At 39.9% G+C, this 17532-nt stretch overlaps 1 protein-coding gene across 1 annotated transcript; it reads right to left on the bottom strand.

Annotated features, from left to right (window-relative positions):
* Positions 1 to 272: 272 nt before the first annotated feature.
* On the bottom strand, positions 273 to 12259 carry eno1a (enolase 1a, (alpha)). Its single transcript, XM_086067615.1, has 12 exons — positions 12091 to 12259; positions 10292 to 10389; positions 6866 to 6961; positions 6015 to 6073; positions 5668 to 5737; positions 5450 to 5583; positions 5130 to 5352; positions 4736 to 4933; positions 3118 to 3319; positions 2919 to 3027; positions 810 to 868; positions 273 to 726 (listed from the first exon to the last, which is right to left on the bottom strand). The coding sequence occupies exons 1-12, from the start codon at positions 12234 to 12236 to the stop codon at positions 663 to 665; spliced, it is 1458 nt and encodes a 485-aa protein (XP_085923741.1). The 5' UTR covers positions 12237 to 12259; the 3' UTR covers positions 273 to 662.
* Between the last annotated feature and the right edge of the window lie 5273 nt (positions 12260 to 17532).

The raw sequence follows: 17532 nt of genomic DNA on the forward strand, positions 1-17532 counted from the left end.
CTAAAAGAACGACGACTCCTGGCTCTTCAGAGGCAGAAATGGCATCCCCGAGAGGGAGCGCCGCACTCATGTTTGTGCCTCCCAGTGGTACTCAGATTACATCAAACATGTCACACTGACACCAGCAGTCATAAGAGAGGAGATGCACAACTTCACATTTTACTTTTATCTTCTGAGAGGAAGTTTTACTTGTAGAATCGGTAAGCTAGCCAGCCAGCAAAAACATTGGGCAATGGTGTGCAAAAAGCAACAGACCTATGAAAAAAAAAAAGTACCATTTCAAACTATATTTTTATTATATATTTCTGCCAATGCTTACAGCAACACAAGACTTTTGTCGAATGAGACGCATTGCACACAATACTCGTTTCCACTGCTCGAGACAGTACTAAAGTTTACAGTAGCTGAAATACTCAGTAAAGCACCTAGATTCACTAACTCACAAGAAGCTACATGGCGGCCTCAGACACAGATAGACACAGAAGGGATTATTGTTAGTATTATTCTTTTTTCAGGAGCTAAAGCATATACTTTGAGGAGGTGCTTGATGCTTCACCATGCCGCAGGCCACACATTTGGACACGGCAGGCGACTTTGCGTGGCGTTTCAGTATGCCGATTATGAGTGATGAACACGCAGAGGCCTGAGGATGAAGGTGCCGCTCAGATGGGGTGTCTGAAGTTCTGGCCGGCGAAACGGGCCTTGTCGCCGAGCTCCTCTTCAATCCTGAGCGTGCGTGAGGACATTTTGTCAAAATGGACGACAACGCGTTCCACGCCCCTCCCCCTGTACTTTTTAGGCCGACTTACCTGAGCAGCTGGTTGTACTTGGCCAGGCGCTCAGATCGGCAAGGTGCGCCGGTCTTGATCTGGAAAAATACATGTGACGTTCTATTATATCATTGCAGCGGGGGTGTAACTTTGACAGTTTGCATTCTTGTCTTAACATGCATGACAGCAACCAGGGCCACGGGTGTTCAAATAGTAAAGCAATCACCCTGAATATAAGCAGTACATGATGTGTTTTTTTTCCTGCAGATACTATCCTGAGCCATTTGCTGAAAAACCTCACATATTCATGATTTGTATGCTCTGAAATGCCCAAACACGCCACAAGATGGTGCCAAAACCAAGTCTAAACAGGAAAGTACAGTTGTACAATAATAGCCCACAGAAGTATTTTGAAGTAATACGTCTCCACTGTCAGGCAAGCTTTGCATGTCAAGTGGAGCTAAGTTTAACCCGAGCTCTGAGTGGAAGTTAAGGAAAGTCTTTGCAGCATGTGCATTTACTTCATGGGTTAAAGCAAAAAAAAAAACATTTGACTAAAACCCTTTTTTTCTTAAAATGACTGTGGTCAAATTTTGCAGTGCAATGAGGCGCACGTGGATTATTTTTAAATATTGAACATAAAAAGTGTGTATCTTATCCAAACGCAAAATATAAAGGCAGAAAACAGTGGAATGGATGCATTAAAGTAAACAGTGGGTGTCAAGAACAAGAGGGGCGACCTGGTGCGGTGATCAAAACAAACAAACAAAAAGTAGTCTAATCTTGTGCATTACAGGCATGAAGATGGGTCAGGGAGGAAAAAGGTGAGAAGTATACAACCAATCTAAAAAGGTACAGGGACATGTTCCCTTGGGAAAAAAATGTGCAGTATTTAATTTTTAAACGCACTCATTTGATAAAAAAAAAACATGTCAAACTAAATTAAATGACAGTATCAATGAATAATAATCTATACATGGTCATATTATGCTATGAGTTGGGTTACTTTTAAAATGTATTCTGAGTTTCTAGTTGCCTGTTAAAAAAATGTAGTTAGTAATGTAATGCAACTACCATAATAGTAAAGTAATGCAATTTGAGTAATATTTATGACTTTTGGTTGAAACCAATTGATAAATATGCTAATAAGGACATCATAAAAATTAATTCACTACAATACAGTAGACTGCTATTTGCATAGGATAAGGAATGCAAATAAGTAATAGACACCAATTGAAATGCATATATACAGTATATATTTACAGACAGACATACTTTATTCATAAGATATGTAAATATTAAGTTAAAGATAAATAAAAAAATATTACGTTTTTGTTGGTATAACTTGTGAAATGTGGGAGAAACAAGTTAGTTTATGTATGCAATATTTGCAGCTTCACACGCACAATGATGCTTGACATCAAGAAAACACACACCCACACACAAACAAACAAAACACGCGTCTATCCCTGTGGCAAGTTTAGCCGTTTTTATAATATGATGTTGAAATAGTGACACTTGACTTGTGTTCAACGGTGCAGTGGCTACCAGCCGTTAGCTCCGACGGATGTAGCACGCAGCTACGTAGCTACGTATCACTCCCCGAGTCCCCACCGACACACACAGGTCTTCGCGATTTAGGTCACATATTTTTCTAAACGGCGTATTTCGCCGAAAGGTGCGTGATTTTCATGCCTGTTGATGTTTACCAACGCAGCACCTTTCAGATGAGATTAACCCACGTTAGTTGAAAAGTAAACCGCCAAATACCAAATAGCACCTGCACTCTTCCCTTCCGCGCATCACGAATAACACTTCCCGCGGCACCTACAAAATAAAAGCGTCCACATATTACAGCTCTCAGGACAGCTTTTATTGTGACGGCAACAACCATACAATGGTGTGCATGCAACTGTGCGCAATGACATTTTCGTCTGTCAAAAATTTCTCTGTGGCATGAAAAACGGTTTGAGAGCATAAAGAGGGTTTGAGAGAGTGTGGCAAGTGGCTTTGCAACGTTAAGCAACACTGAATGACGGAAATCCATCCCCCCAAATTTAATTTTAAGGGTAATGTTGTAAGAAGAGTTTTTCAATGACATTCAATTGCTTTGGGTTCATAGTTTGTTATTATTATAGGTCACAGTACCTGTCCAGTGCAGAGACCGACAACTAGGTCCGCGATGAAGGTGTCCTCGGTCTCTCCAGAGCGATGACTGACCATCACACCCCAGCCATTGCTCTGGGCCATCTTGCAGCTATTAGAAGAAGAAGAAAAAACCAACACACAACATGAGCTTCGTTTCCAACTAAGGTTTGAGGGACTTGAGTGCAGTGTGAACACGTACGCCTGCAGAGATTCAGTGACTGAGCCGATCTGGTTGACTTTGAGCAGCAGGCAGTTGCAGGACTTTTCGGCCACGCCCTTGGCGATGCGCTTGGGGTTGGTGACGGTGAGGTCATCGCCCACCACCTGGATGTCGGTGCTGGCTGTAAATTTGGTCCATGCTTCCCAGTCATCCTGGTCGAAGGGGTCCTCGATGGACACGACTGAGGGAGGTCAGGAGGGCCATGTTTAGTACAGGGATGGGCAAACTTTTGTGATCGAGAGTTATATTGGATTTTGGAAACGGACACGGGTCATTCGTAGGTTAGGTTTGAGAAAAGAAAAAAATACAGTGTCTACATAAGATATAAGCTTATTTTAATAAAATAATGTATTTGTTTTAATTTAATATTTATAATTATAATTAACTACTTTATTAGTAAATATGCAAGTTATTTTATTTTTCATATTTAATATAAATAAAATCACCCACTTCATTATGTGATGTACAATCTTACGGTTTATTATTTTATATTGTTTATTAGGGGTGTTAAAAAAAAATAGATTCGGCAATATATCGCGATATTACAGCACGCAATTCTCGAATCAATTCAATATGCGGCAGAATCGATTTTTAAACATAATTTTTATGGAAATATTCAACAAAACGTATTACTTAGGGTTAGGATTCACACATTAAGCATGGAAGAATGTCATATTAATGGACCATTAAGCCTTAATATTTGATTTCAGTGCTGTTCAGACTGCAACCTGAATTCTCAGATAAATAAATACATTTTCATACAAAACTTACAGCGTACATGTACAAGTTTACTGATTTGTATTTTCTAAATTTGAGGGGTTTTTTTTTTTTAAATCGCGATAATCAATTTATAGATTCGTATCGAGATTAATCTGTATCGAATCGAATCGTGACCTATGAATCGTGATACGAATCGAATTGCCAGGTACTAGGCGATTCACACCCCTATTGTTTATTATATATTGCTTACTTGAAATTGTTAATAAAATACAAATGTTAAACGTTTTTAATCATTATAAACCACTTGATATACAAGTTAATTTTAAGAATAAAATTCTTACTTATGTTTGAATTGTGGCTGACTGGTGGAGTGTGTGGGTTTTCTCCGGTTTCCTCCCACATTCCGAAAGACATGCATGAGGGTCTAAATTGTCCCCAGGTGTGACTGTGAGTGTGGATGGCTGTTTGTCTATATGTGCCCTGTGATTGGCTGGTAACCAATTGAGGGTGTACCTCGCCTAATGCCTGAGGACAGCTTTTTGGAATAGGCTCCAGCACCCCTATGACCGTTGTGAGGAATAAACGGTTCAGAAAATGGATGGATGGATGTTTTAATTGTATTAATTATTTAATAAATAGAATTATTAGTAGTAGTATTTTACCATTTACAATAAGTTATCCAGTTATCAATAATATTACGTTGAAAGAAAATCTGTGTAGCAATCACCTTGAAGTTGATGCCATGGTACGTTTAAAGGTTTTCCTTGCCCTCTTGTGGTTCGATCAAGGGATGTCGTTAATATTTGTTCCCTGTGGGCATGTGAAGCCCTTTGAGACACCCGTGTGATTAAGGGCTATATAAATGAACTTGACCCACCAGGGTAGTCTTTAACGAAGCTCCTGTAGAGGTCAGCCAGCTTGTCGGAGGAGATGTAGCGGCTGGGGTTATCGGGAGACTTGAAATCCAGGTCGTACTTGCCACCCTTGTAGAACTCAGAGGCGGCCACATCCATGCCGATGACGATCTTGTCAGTGTAGCCCGCCTTGCCAATGGCATTCTTGAGCAGCTCCAGAGCTTGGGTAGAACATTGAAAAACATTGAAAAATGACTAACATGTTTAGACTGGGGTGGTTGCCATTTTAGCACGACGAGTAAGAGACAGGCAACAAATGCACTCAAGTCAAGCTCTTTATTTAGCAACCATAAGTCGGCGGGAGAGTGACAAAATAAACCAAGTTGCTCCCTTAGAATGTTTTCCATTTCCTCTCACCTTCCTTGTTCTCCAGAATATTAGGTGCGAAGCCTCCCTCGTCCCCTACATTGGTGGCATCCTTGCCGTATTTCTCCTTGATGACGTTCTTCAGATTATGGTAGACTTCGGCGCCGATGCGCATGGCCTCCTTGAAGCTGCTGGCGCCCACGGGCAGGATCATGAACTCCTGCATGGCCAGCTTGTTGCCAGCGTGGGAGCCACCATTGATGACGTTGAAAGCCTAAAAGGGGAGCCAAATGGAGACATGACTTTGCAGTTGTTCCCAATTTACTGCGTTGCGTTTTGCTCGTTCTTGACTTTAGTAGCCGTTAGCTCACAGGCACAGGGAGGATGACTTCAGGGTTGCCGGCCAGTTTAGCAATGTGGCGGTAGAGCGGCACGCCTTTCTCAGCGGCGCCAGCCTTGCACACAGCCAGGGACACGCCCAGGATGGCATTAGCACCAAATTTAGCTGCAGTGAGATAAACACGCATAGTTCAATCATTTCTTCCCGAGCAGGCTCGGATGTGCGGCGTGCAGAATCTGCGCGTCTTACACTTGTTTTCTGTTCCGTCCATGTCCAGCATCAGCTTGTCAATCTTCTCCTGGTCCATGACGTTCACATCCTGAATTCCAAATCAACACATTAGGGTACATTAAAAAAGGTGACATTGCAAAATTGAGAAGTCATGTTAATTCCTAATCTATGTGGCAGAACACACAAAGTCAGGTAAATCACAGCATATCAGGATTAAACTTTCAAAATTTAAAATCAATTTGTTAATACAACACATCTGTCATTAAGCCTGACGCATAGATTGGAGCAACGCTGTCATCCGTGTAAGGAATCGTTATTGAGGATGTGGTGTGCGGTAGTACGAGTCAGACAATAAATGGTCCTACCTTGCTAACCAGTGCAGGTGCAATTGTTTTATTGATATGCTCAACAGCTTTTGAGACACCTGCAAAGGACAAGCAGACCATAACTGACCCAGGCTGAGGAAGACCATGCAGAGCAGGGGAGGAAGACCATCACGGAACATGCCGAACTTGCAGTAGTTTGAACAATGAAAACAAAGAAGCCGGCCACAGAAAAAACTCCGTATTGAATAACATTGTACATGTACGGCTGAAACTCTACTTTATAGCTAGCTACACAGCACGAGTCTTCAAAATCAGTGACATGTGACATGGCATTTTGATATTTTCCCGATTCCTAATATGACATCCTTTATAGGCAGATGATGTATTTGGGGTGATATATCCTGATTTTCTTGTCGACGCCATTTTATGTGAAAGCAACTTGCGTCACCTTACTGACACGACAAGGATAGATTGCAGGCATTACCAAATTCAGTGTCACCAAAAGTGCAACACTTATAACTCTTGTGTGGTTTCCTTCCACTATTGGCATGTTGAAAACGCTAACCTTCTACACTGCCGTCTCCATTGATATGTGAACATCTGTTAGTTCCTGCCAAGGTTAGTTTCAAAGGGAACATCCATTCTTCATGCTTCCGCACTTAGCGATATGTTAGTTACAACCTTTATTCCACACTTTTGTTTACCTGGTTACACAACGCAGGGCCCAAGAATTCATTAACATATTTTACTGCTCTTTTGACTCCTAACAGGAGGAAGATGGAGATAGAGGAGTTGGGGTCAAAGGGGTCGTAACGTATGAATGTGAAGAGGGTTGATAGAGCAAAGTTAACATGTAATCAAAGAATTTCAATTTATTTAATTTTTTTTACCTTTGCCCATGTAGCGAGTTTTGTCATTGTCGCGGAGCTCCAGCGCCTCATAGATGCCTGTGGAAGCACCGCTGGGCACTGCGGCTCTGAAAAGACCTGGGCAATACAGGGGACATTTTTTTTAGTGACTAAAAAAAAAAAACCGCTGTGTCATGCCCAAAACGATTGCCTGGAAATAAGGGTGGAGTTAATACACATTGAAATGCATTTCATGAATAACTTAAGCCTCATACGCTTAAAAGATCCATCCTTTCCAATGCTTAAGTGACACATGATACTTGTGGTGAATGAGGAAATCTTGACAACATGTTAACGAATGAAGTATATTTCAGTCACTCTGCTTGGAGAGGCTCAACATGGTGCCCGTTTCCCCTGCAGAGACAAATGGACCATGTAAAGGGAGAATTGTGCTGGCAGTGCTGCATTGCGCTGTTATGCAACAGGGCCAGGCGAGGGATCAACTGAGCATGTGCAGTCCGTCTGTGAAAGCACGTCAATCTATTCAGTTTGCCCGGTGGACCGGCATGAGGGCGAATTTAATGCTTGTGGAGGAGGGGGCATGTGGGCCAGGCGGGCCAAGAGTGCAGCTTTGGGAAATAATGTGCATATACCTTTAATCCAGATAGTCCTTTCCAGCTTAACAGAACTGCTGAAACGCAATCACTGCGTCCACATGCACAGCTGTGTGTACATTAGAGAGGCTTCTTGTGTAAGTGCTTATATGATAGACATGCAGTCATCTGAGCTGCGACCGAGGATGGCAACTCAGACCTGGTTGCCTTGAAAGGGAATCTCCTAACGGTTCAAAAGGGGAAGGAAGCCATGTAGAGTAAACGGGGAGCACTTGGCAGCCATTCGATCCAAATGAGAAGGAAAACAAAGCTTTTTAGTAGGGCCTTCCATGTCAGTGGTCATTCAGGTTGCCTCATTGACATTCCCACGGCTTTTCATTGAGCAGAGTCTTTTGTTTCAGCCCTCAGAGTTGTATTAGAAACTAAATACAAGTAGCATTCTAGCCAAAAAATTCCACCTGCTCAGCATTATCATCTTGACACCGAGGCTGCAATCACCTTACCATAATCAATTATATGACATTACCGCCTTGAACCAAATATTCACCTCACCTGTTTGGCTAGTGCATACGAGCTACTGTAAGTCTGCTCTAATAGAGGAATCATTACAGCGACACGGTACTGCGAGGCCATGGTGATATTATTACATGAGCTATTTGCACATATGAGCTCACCAAGAGGGCCTGAAACTGGCAACTGTGAAGGGTAATCGCTAGAAACTAATATTGACCAACCGCAAAGGTAGAATTAAGCAGCTCAGACTTTTATTCAATGCAAATTAAAAGTACATCTTTAACTCATTCACTGCCATTGACGGCTATAGACGTCCAAAAATCATTTGAACTATTTCTATTAGTTTAAAAATGTTTTCCACTTATGTTAATAGGAGTATAAAAACCTAGAAAATTTTTTGTGTACATTTAGAACAGATATAAAATTCGCAATTAATCGTGAGTTAACTATTGAAGTCATGCGATTAATTACAATTTAAAAAATCGCCTGACGCCCCTAATTTTTGATAATCTTTTTTTTTTTTTTAAATATCTAGGTTTTCATACTCTTGTTAACAAAAGTGGAAAAAATGTTAAACTAATAGAAACAATTAAAACAAATTTTTGACGTTTATGCGACGTCAATGGCAGTGAATGAGTTAATCATTGATATACACAAAATTGCATGTGTAAATTGATCATTAAAAGGGAAGTTCTCTTTATTATATGACTAATGCCTAAGAAAGTGATTTCTATAAGTTTCACCTTCTTTAATTACTGTAAAGACGCGTATCAGACAAATCTACTTCGGAGTTAGCGAGCAGCGTGTGTTCGCTCACCGGCCCAATGACCAAGCAGTGAGCACGTCATGCCGCTGTCTTTTTGTCGATTAAAAAAAGTGATGCAAAGCAACGTATTGTAATGGGAGCCACCAAACACCAAACCTCGATCCAGGCCGACACAGTTGACATCGCTGGGAATCTTGAGTCCTCACGCTACAACGTTCATAAGTGAGTGGCAAACTTTTATTTTAATCAGTCAAACCAAACAGCACGGACAATTTGTAGAACAACACACAGTAATACACAAACACAACAACTTATATTGGAGCATAAAATTATTTATCACGAAAGCACAGTTGCAGTACAATGAGAGTTGAATTTTGTTTTTGTTTTTTATTGCAAAGTGTGTTATTGTTGATGATTGTCACTAAGTTCTAATAAACAATGCACTTTACACATCCTTTTGGATTGATATTTTGCTTAGTTTTTCACTGATCCCATATATTGTTACTGTGTGCTTTATGTATAAAGCACTTTAAAACATCCATTGGTTGCTGCATACAAAGTGCTGTACATGGAATAGAAATCAGTCTTGCAGTAGAGACAAGTGACAGAAAAGAACAAAATTGTTTTTATTGTAATAAATATAAGTAGGTAAGTATACAAGCAAAGAAAATTAATACTAAAACATTAACTCATTCACTGCCATTGACAGCTATAAAGGTCAAAAATTCATTTGAACTATTTCTATTAGTTTAACATCCCCCCCCACTTTTGTTAACAAGAGTATGAAAACCTAGATTTTCTTTTATTGTACATTTAGAACAGATATAAAATGTGTGATTAATCGTGAGTTAACTAGTAAAGTCATGCGATTAATTACAATTTTAAAAAATTTAATAAATAAAAATACAAATTAATTAATTAATTTTTTTAGTCATAATTAATTGCATGACTTCAATAGTTAACTCACGATTAACAACACATTTTATCTCTGTTGTAAATATACAATAAAAAAAAAATTCTAGGTTTCCATACTATTGTTAAAAAAAGTTAGGGTTAGGGTTAGGGTTAGGGTTAGGGTTAACCCTAACTATTAGAAATAGTAAAATGATTTTTTGATGTCTATAACCGTCAATGGCAGTAAATGAGTTAATAACAAGAGGTAAGCTAAAAATATCATCAGGTAAGACCTCATAGAACAGCTGAACTTTATTTGGGGTCGATCAGAGCCACTTCAATGTGCTGACTCCAATTTAACGTGGGTTTGAATGTGATTGGGCAATTCTAAACACAACCACATTCTCAATTTAATGAGGATGAGCACACTTGTGCACCCACATTAGCTCAGTTTATTTTATTTTAGTTGTACTTCCCTTCTCACAAAGATTTATTGGATGAACAGGTTATAGTTCACATCAATGGTGAAAAAAGATTTGAAATTAATTTGCCTTGGTGTCATTTTTTAATATCAAACATGTCATTTGAACATGTACATATAAAACATAGCTAATCACTGCAGTTAGCTACCTAGCTGATATAATGATGATGTGGCATGAACAATTTCAAGCGTTACAGTACCTTTCTTGGTGTACAGGTCAACCTCCACGGTGGGGTTGCCACGGGAGTCAAAAATTTCACGAGCGTGGATCTTCAGGATAGACATGGTTGGGTTGGATCTGTAGACACATCAACAGGTTGAGAGGTCAGCACAAACGCATGCGCCCTTGGAAATCTCGTACTCACACTCACCCAGTTAAATTATTACAAGTTAGGTTTAAAAACACAACAATTATTTTATTCTCTACGTCTATTACCATGTGTGCTGTGTGTCAGCACTGAGAGGAGTCTACGCAGAGAGGCAGATGTATGAGTCATGTTGAGGTGTGGCTTAACTAAATAAATATGCTTAGTCTGAGCTTGCAAAATATTTGTGAAATTCTTAACACAAAAAAATCCAAAATGGGACAAAACGTCAATAGATAGTATTCTTTACATTGATACGGTACTGAGGCCAGAGTCACGGTTTAATCTAACTTTGACATGGTTATCCTTCCAAACGCAAATATTGGAGGTCACAGAACCAGATTTGGCCAAGGGGTTCAACTGGGCCATTATTGATTTGTCATTGATTTGAACCAATGACAAACCAGCACACCTTCTCTGCGCACTCATATTAAGCAGTCTCTTTTTATGCTGTACTCTGGCTTGTACTTCATCAAATACCCTTGATTTTGTTAAAAGTAATCAACTAGGACCACAATATTGATATTATGGAAGATTAATTGTGCAGCTCACCCTTTCTGCTTCCCCAACCATTTTTTAATCTCCAAAATTTTGATTCAACTCAAACAAAAATGACAGATCCAAATTTCAAACAACGAGCCACTACAAAACATTAACACCTAAATAGGGAAGGGAATGAGTCTCTTTAGGGCAATTGCTACAAATTAAAGAGAGAACACACGTGTACTTTGAAGACTTTGCGTACTACCGGTACATTCATTCATCCTTCCGTCAAGGCACCTCTAATAACGTTTTCCCCAATAGTGTCTTGAGATCCTAATGCATGTAGCTCCCTTATTTACTGCATGACCATTGCAGGACGCATAACAAGACGGGAGTACAAAATGGCAGCCACAAATAAATCATCATGCATCAGATTTATGAATCATGCAGCATCCATACCATATTTTCCTGCATAAAAAGCGCGACAAAATTAGTCTGACACATTTGCATGGCATTCAGATTCGCGAGTAAGTCGCTTTTAATATCGCAACATAAACGTGACACCGAAAGGGCGCATGTCTTTTTAAAATTTGCGCTTAATATAAAGCATCAACGAAACAAACAGACAGACTTTAGGTACAGTCAGTAATACTGCATTAATGGTTTTGGTCGACACGCCCCCCAGTCGCCATGAATGCGGCAAGCAACTGGTGTTGCCTGTAAAAGTGTCCGAAACGCTCTCATGTTTTGCATTATAGACGTTCCGCGACATGTTGAAGAGACTGCGGGAAGTTTGCAACATGACGCCCGTTTCTGAAACCCACCGCAGAAAAAAATACGTTGGGGGGTGGGGGGCTTCCCCGCCAGCTGACGGCGTCGTTTTAAAAATAGTCGCCAGGCTACAAACTACTCCACCACGGTGCCCACTGAGGACCATTAACAAAATCCAGACATACAGTCCTCGAATCGACATTCATTGGTCAAGGGCAACACTTTAATTGCGCCTTTACGAGGAAGAAAAGCTAAATACCGTTTACGTTAATACGCGCAGAAAGACAAACATAATATACACAAGCGGGAATCTGACACTTGAATCATAGCGGCTGTGATGCGAACACCAAAAGACGCCGTCGAAAGGATTTTGAAGTTACCTTTCCGGCCTAACTGTGTGCAAGGACGGTGCTGTCTGTGGCTCTATCGTGCAGGCAGGCAGTCGAGGGCAAGGCGCTCGTGACGTACTAGGCTCGATGATAAATGGTCCCAGACGTCGCAGAACGGAGCTGCGGAGCCACGCCATTGGCTGGAGTCCGGTCACGAGGTACGCGACTGCGAGATGGGGCGCACGTTCGCCATGTCGGAAACGGAAGATGCGCGAGTAACGAACGTGAGTTGATAGAGACCTAGACGTATTTATATAGAATGCAGCCTTTAGCAATATATCGCAAGTCAACGTCGCCGCCATATTGGATGTGTCTAAGTGAGGATGCCTTATTATTCTGTGACGAGTTTTTTAAAATTATGATTACCAAATTATTACCCTCATTTACTATTCAACCAAATTATTACCCTCATTTACTATTCAACCAAATTATTACCCTCATTTACTATTCAACTTTTTTCCCAATCAATCTTAACTCATCCTCCCATATTTCACAACTGAAACGCTTAGCTCATTCAGGAGTTTTTTTTTTCAACATCCCTCAAATTTTTCCTCATGCCTATTTTTTTTCATGACAAATAAAAACGTATTTCATCACTAAACTGCCCTGAAGTACAGTGCTCTGACTGTTGTGAGTTGCTTAGCTAACTTTTCTCATTCTATAGGCTTCCCAAAAATAAAGGGCTGAGAAAAAAGTCAGAAGAGTACTCAAATGGTTGTCATGAGCTAAATTTATATAAATTGATGAGTTAAATAAACGTAAGTAGCAACTAATTATTCAGAAATAAAAACACGTCACGTAACATCAAAATTTCGGGATCTGGTTAGTCATTACAACGGTAGCTGTAAACACTAGTGGATTTTTTTTTTTTTTAGCAAAAGACCTACATACATATTCTAACATAAGGAGTCAATTTAAAAAGACACATACATTGTTTTTGGTGCCTATCTGTTTCCCGAATACAGTATGCAAGTGTTTATATGAAAGGAGTTAATGAGATACATTAACTTTGTGCACTTTATTGGGGACAACTGGCACATCCAAAATGGCGGATGCGCTGACGTATCGCGGTAACGGACCAACCCGCTTGACAATGCTGCTTCGGGAGCGAGTATATTTCCGCTGAATCGTAGGAAGTGTAGTTTCTAAAGGTTTTTGGACTCAATAATGATCTACGTGCAGAGAAGCGACGCAGAATGAGGACGTGGCAGGGACCCGTGGGGCTGGGGTCTCCCGTGCAGTATTTGATCACGTATCTATTGTGATCACGTGTGGAGGGGCATTGACACTTCCTTTCCCACGATGTGTTAAAAATACATCACAGGCGTTTTAGGTACACTCATCGTGACTATGCAGGTTGCCAACTGCATACAAAACAGGGATGAAAACCAATGAAACCACTCTATTTTCATCATTTCTCGAATGATGTGATATTCTCGAGTTGACATGGTTTAAACAACAAAGTGAAATATATGGATAAGTGTTTTCATCCCTTTTATTATTATTTTCATGCATTATGCTGGGGAATTATAGAAATACTGCGAAAATTGGACAATTAATAATAATAAAAATAAAAAATAAAGAAAGAAAAGAAAAATAATTCAGGTGTAAAAACACATAATGAAGAGGTCCATCCCGATCGTCCCCTGTTCAGTGTTTTCTGCATACACACGTGACTACTGCAGTGACGCTCATGCTCCGACTGAACTGTGTGTGACTGCGCCATCTGCAGTCCGATTGCTCTCGGTGACGCAACCGTTGAAAAGAAAAGAAAAATACAACTTGTTGGAGACGTTTCGAGTGAGCTTGAGCATTACTTTAAAACGGGTTCACAAAGAGCGCAGATAAATTTGTCCTAACCCCAATACCAATTCAGCATAACTATTATCTGTACCCGGCCGTACAGAAATAAGCCGCAATGTTATGATAACGAATTAATAATTTCTTAAAGAGAAACAAAAGTTATATTGCTTAGAATAAAGTCAGATTTTCTTCAGTCAGATTTTTACACGATAAAGGCATAGTATTACAATATTAAAGTTTAGTAAGTTTACCAATAACAGAAATTCATATTCACTTGAATAATTATTCAAGATGATGAGAATTGTATTTACTTCAACAAGTAGATTTCAGAAATGAGTTGGTTGATTGTATCCGTGTGTTGTTGTTTTTGTGGGGGGGGGGGGGGGGGTCCCCACAAATACTTTTCAAAATAATATCTCTGTTACGTGAGGTGTGGTGCGGATTTAGGACCCAAATGCAGACAAGACACAGAAGTTGGTAAGTAGAGAGTCTTTATAAAGAAAAATATAAATATATGGCCCAATGACACAACCCAAAACACAGTCATAACTACCTCATAATCATTATTTAATTGATACCTATTTTGTGGACCCCCAAGCTGCGGTTCACTGTTTTTAATGTCTGGCCACATTTTGAAAATAATAATAATAATAATCAACTATATGGAAAAATATTTTTTCCAATCCAAACAAACTTCCAAATAATTCTTGCCATCCATAATGTCAACAAATGAATAAATAATAGCACACCCTGCCTCTTGCGACAGCCTTTAGCTCACTTGTGACCCTAATCAGTACATGGAAGTGGGAAAGGTGCCTATCAAATACAGCCCAGGGTTCAGAGTTCTAAATAAATAAATAAATAAAATGTAATAAATTCTGCCTAGCAACAAATAACCACACAAATGGTGACTAGGAACATTTTAAGCCTTAGAGTGATTAATTCAATCCAATGCCTTAAGAATCTAAAGTCATTGAATTGATCACAAATGGACTGTTCTCGTTGTCTTAGAACAGGGATTCTCAAAAGTGTTGTACTAGGACCACCAGTGGTACTTGGGCTTACGGTAGTGGTACATGAAAGAATCTCTGCCCAAGTACAGTTTATAATGGTTCAGTAGATTGCTGTTAAAAGAGAAATGGACAAAATTGACTACCAGTAAACTCAATTAGCCCAGTGGTGGCAGAGGTGCTACTTCTGCCACTAATCTGCAAAATGCTCAGGATCATCTTCACTGGTGTGAAACAGTCGGTCATCACAGCATGGACGTGTGAGTGAACAATCCCGACCCATTTGTTTATCCAGCTCATGTTGCTGCCACCTGAACAAATGTCCCAGGAACTGTCCCATCATCTACCGCAGTTTGAAAGCAATTACATTTCTGCTCATGCGATTCTACAGACAGAGTGAGGCGGGCTGGTTATTGGTGGCGAAAGATGTTTTGCCATTTGTCAGCATTAGTCCGTCGCATACTTTGTTAGATTTCTTGGTGGAGTGTCTCGGCAAGTGCAAGCCATGCATACAAACATTGTCTGCTTCTCAAAAATTCCTTATTCCTTCTGCTGAGATGACCTGAATCTGATCTCAGGCTGTGGTTGAATTTAAACGGCCATCGGCTTTTGTGTTGCGCAACTTTTTGACAACAACAAAGAGGGCTCAGATGGTCTGAGTTGACCCATTAGCTGTTTCAACACACAATAACAAAAGTAGCATCCATTTTTGATGTAGATGGATAGATGGATAGATAGATATATAGATAGAGACAGAGCGAGAAGAGAAAGAGAGAGAGAGGACAGAGCAATAGATAGATAGAGAGACAGAGCGAGAGAGAGAGAGAGAGAGAGAGAGAGAAGGACAGAGCGATAGATAGAGAGACAGAGCGAGCGAGAGAGAGAGAGAGAGAGAGAGAGAGGACAGAGCGATAGATAGATAGATAGATAGAGAGAGAGACAGAGCGAAAGAGAGAGAGAGAGAGAGATAGAGAGAAGGACAGAGCGATAGATAGATAGAGAGACAGAGCGAGCGAGAGAGAGAGAGGACAGAGCGATAGATAGATAGATAGATAGATAGATAGATAGATAGATAGATAGATAGATAGATAGATAGATAGATAGATAGATAGATAGATAGATAGATAGATAGATAGATAGACAGAGCGAGAGAGAGAGATAGAGAGAAGGACAGAGCGATAGATAGAGAGACAGAGAGAGCGAGAGAGAGAGGACAGAGCGATAGATAGATAGATAGAGAGAGAGACAGAGCGAAAGAGAGAGAGAGAGAGAGAGAAGGACAGAGCGATAGATAGATAGAGAGACAGAGCGAGCGAGAGAGAGAGAGAGAGAGCGATAGATAGATAGATAGATAGATAGATAGATAGATAGATAGATAGATGGATGGATAGATAGATAGATAGATAGATAGATAGATAGATAGATAGATAGATAGATAGATAGATAGATAGATAGATAGATAGATAGATAGATAGATAGATAGATAGATAGATAGATAGATAGATAGATAGATAGATAGATAGATAGATAGATAGATAGATAGATAGATAGACAGATAGATAGATAGATAGATGCATTTGTGGAATATGGATTCAGTAGAAAAATCCATCCATTTTTATCCATCTCAGCGGGCTGCCATTTTTCCACTTGCTCAGGTAACAACCAATCATGGATCAGTTTCAGAAAACAGGTGTACCCATGATTGGTGTTCATGGCCTGAGCAACTGTGATGTCATTTTCAGTCGACAGCAAGTGGCAAAATGGCAGCCCGCTGAGATGGACATAAAAAGGTGGATTTTTCTGCTGAATTCATATTCCACAAATGCAATATTCCGAAGAGAATACAGTGAATTTCAAAGTTAACAACTGAAAAGTACTTAAGCAGTGATTTTTTTTTCATGTGCTAGTAGAGAGAGCCTATTTACACACTTGGAGAATATCACTGAGCTAATGTATTCCCAAATTTGCTCTCATCTCACGTCTTCATCTTTTGGGGCGTTGAAGTGTGGCGGTTCCACTACGGCGCTTGTCACTGTGTTGAATTGCACATCACAAGGCTTGAATTCCGTGTGACGTTGAGTGACCTGAAATGACATTTCCATTGACAGTCACAATGTTAAAGTCTCCGGCAGCTTAATTACTATGATTGTCCTCCCTGCCAAGTCGAACCGTGTGATTTTCTCAGGACACAGTGAACATCTAAATCCTGCCGTGTGCACAGCATCATCAAATCTGTTACCTTTAACGCTGTCTAACTTTTTATCTCGTCAACATTGCCCACTGAGTTAAACACTATAGCATCCAATCGGTACAGTTTATCGAACTTCAGCCCTGTGGTGCGCAAAGTATGGCTTGCGGGCCAAATATGGTCCACACCGTCCTTTAATTCGTCCACAGAAAATGTTTAATATAAAGATTTATGTAATATATGTTGAATCAATTAAGGCACCCCCCCTAAACTTGGTAAAATAAAATGTATTTAATCATTTTCTATTTACTTTTGCATTATTTTTTCATTAATTGGCAAATGGATTTTCTGTCAATAAAATAAAAATACACAGTTAATAAATAATTTATGACCACCCTTGCTTTAACTGATAAGTCCCAAACAGGGAGCCAG

Source organism: Leptonotus elevatus, chromosome 2, assembly GCF_054856555.1.
Source record: "Leptonotus elevatus isolate MCC_2025b chromosome 2, RoL_Lele_1.0, whole genome shotgun sequence".
In the NCBI taxonomy this organism is placed as follows: Eukaryota; Metazoa; Chordata; class Actinopteri; order Syngnathiformes; family Syngnathidae; genus Leptonotus; species Leptonotus elevatus.

What these genes read in the sequence shown, in the direction of transcription:
- eno1a (XM_086067615.1), bottom strand. Translation starts at nt 12,236, where the DNA reads ATGGCGTGGCTCCGCAGCTCCGTTCTGCGACGTCTGGGACCATTTATC. An exon ending in CACCTGCACTGGTTAGCAAG is followed by an intron (nt 5,738 to 6,014) that starts GTAGGACCATTT and finishes TTTGGAATTCAG; the next exon opens with GATGTGAACGTCATGGACCA. An exon ending in GTCACTGAATCTCTGCAGGC is followed by an intron (nt 3,028 to 3,117) that starts GTACGTGTTCAC and finishes TTCTTCTAATAG; the next exon opens with CTGCAAGATGGCCCAGAGCA.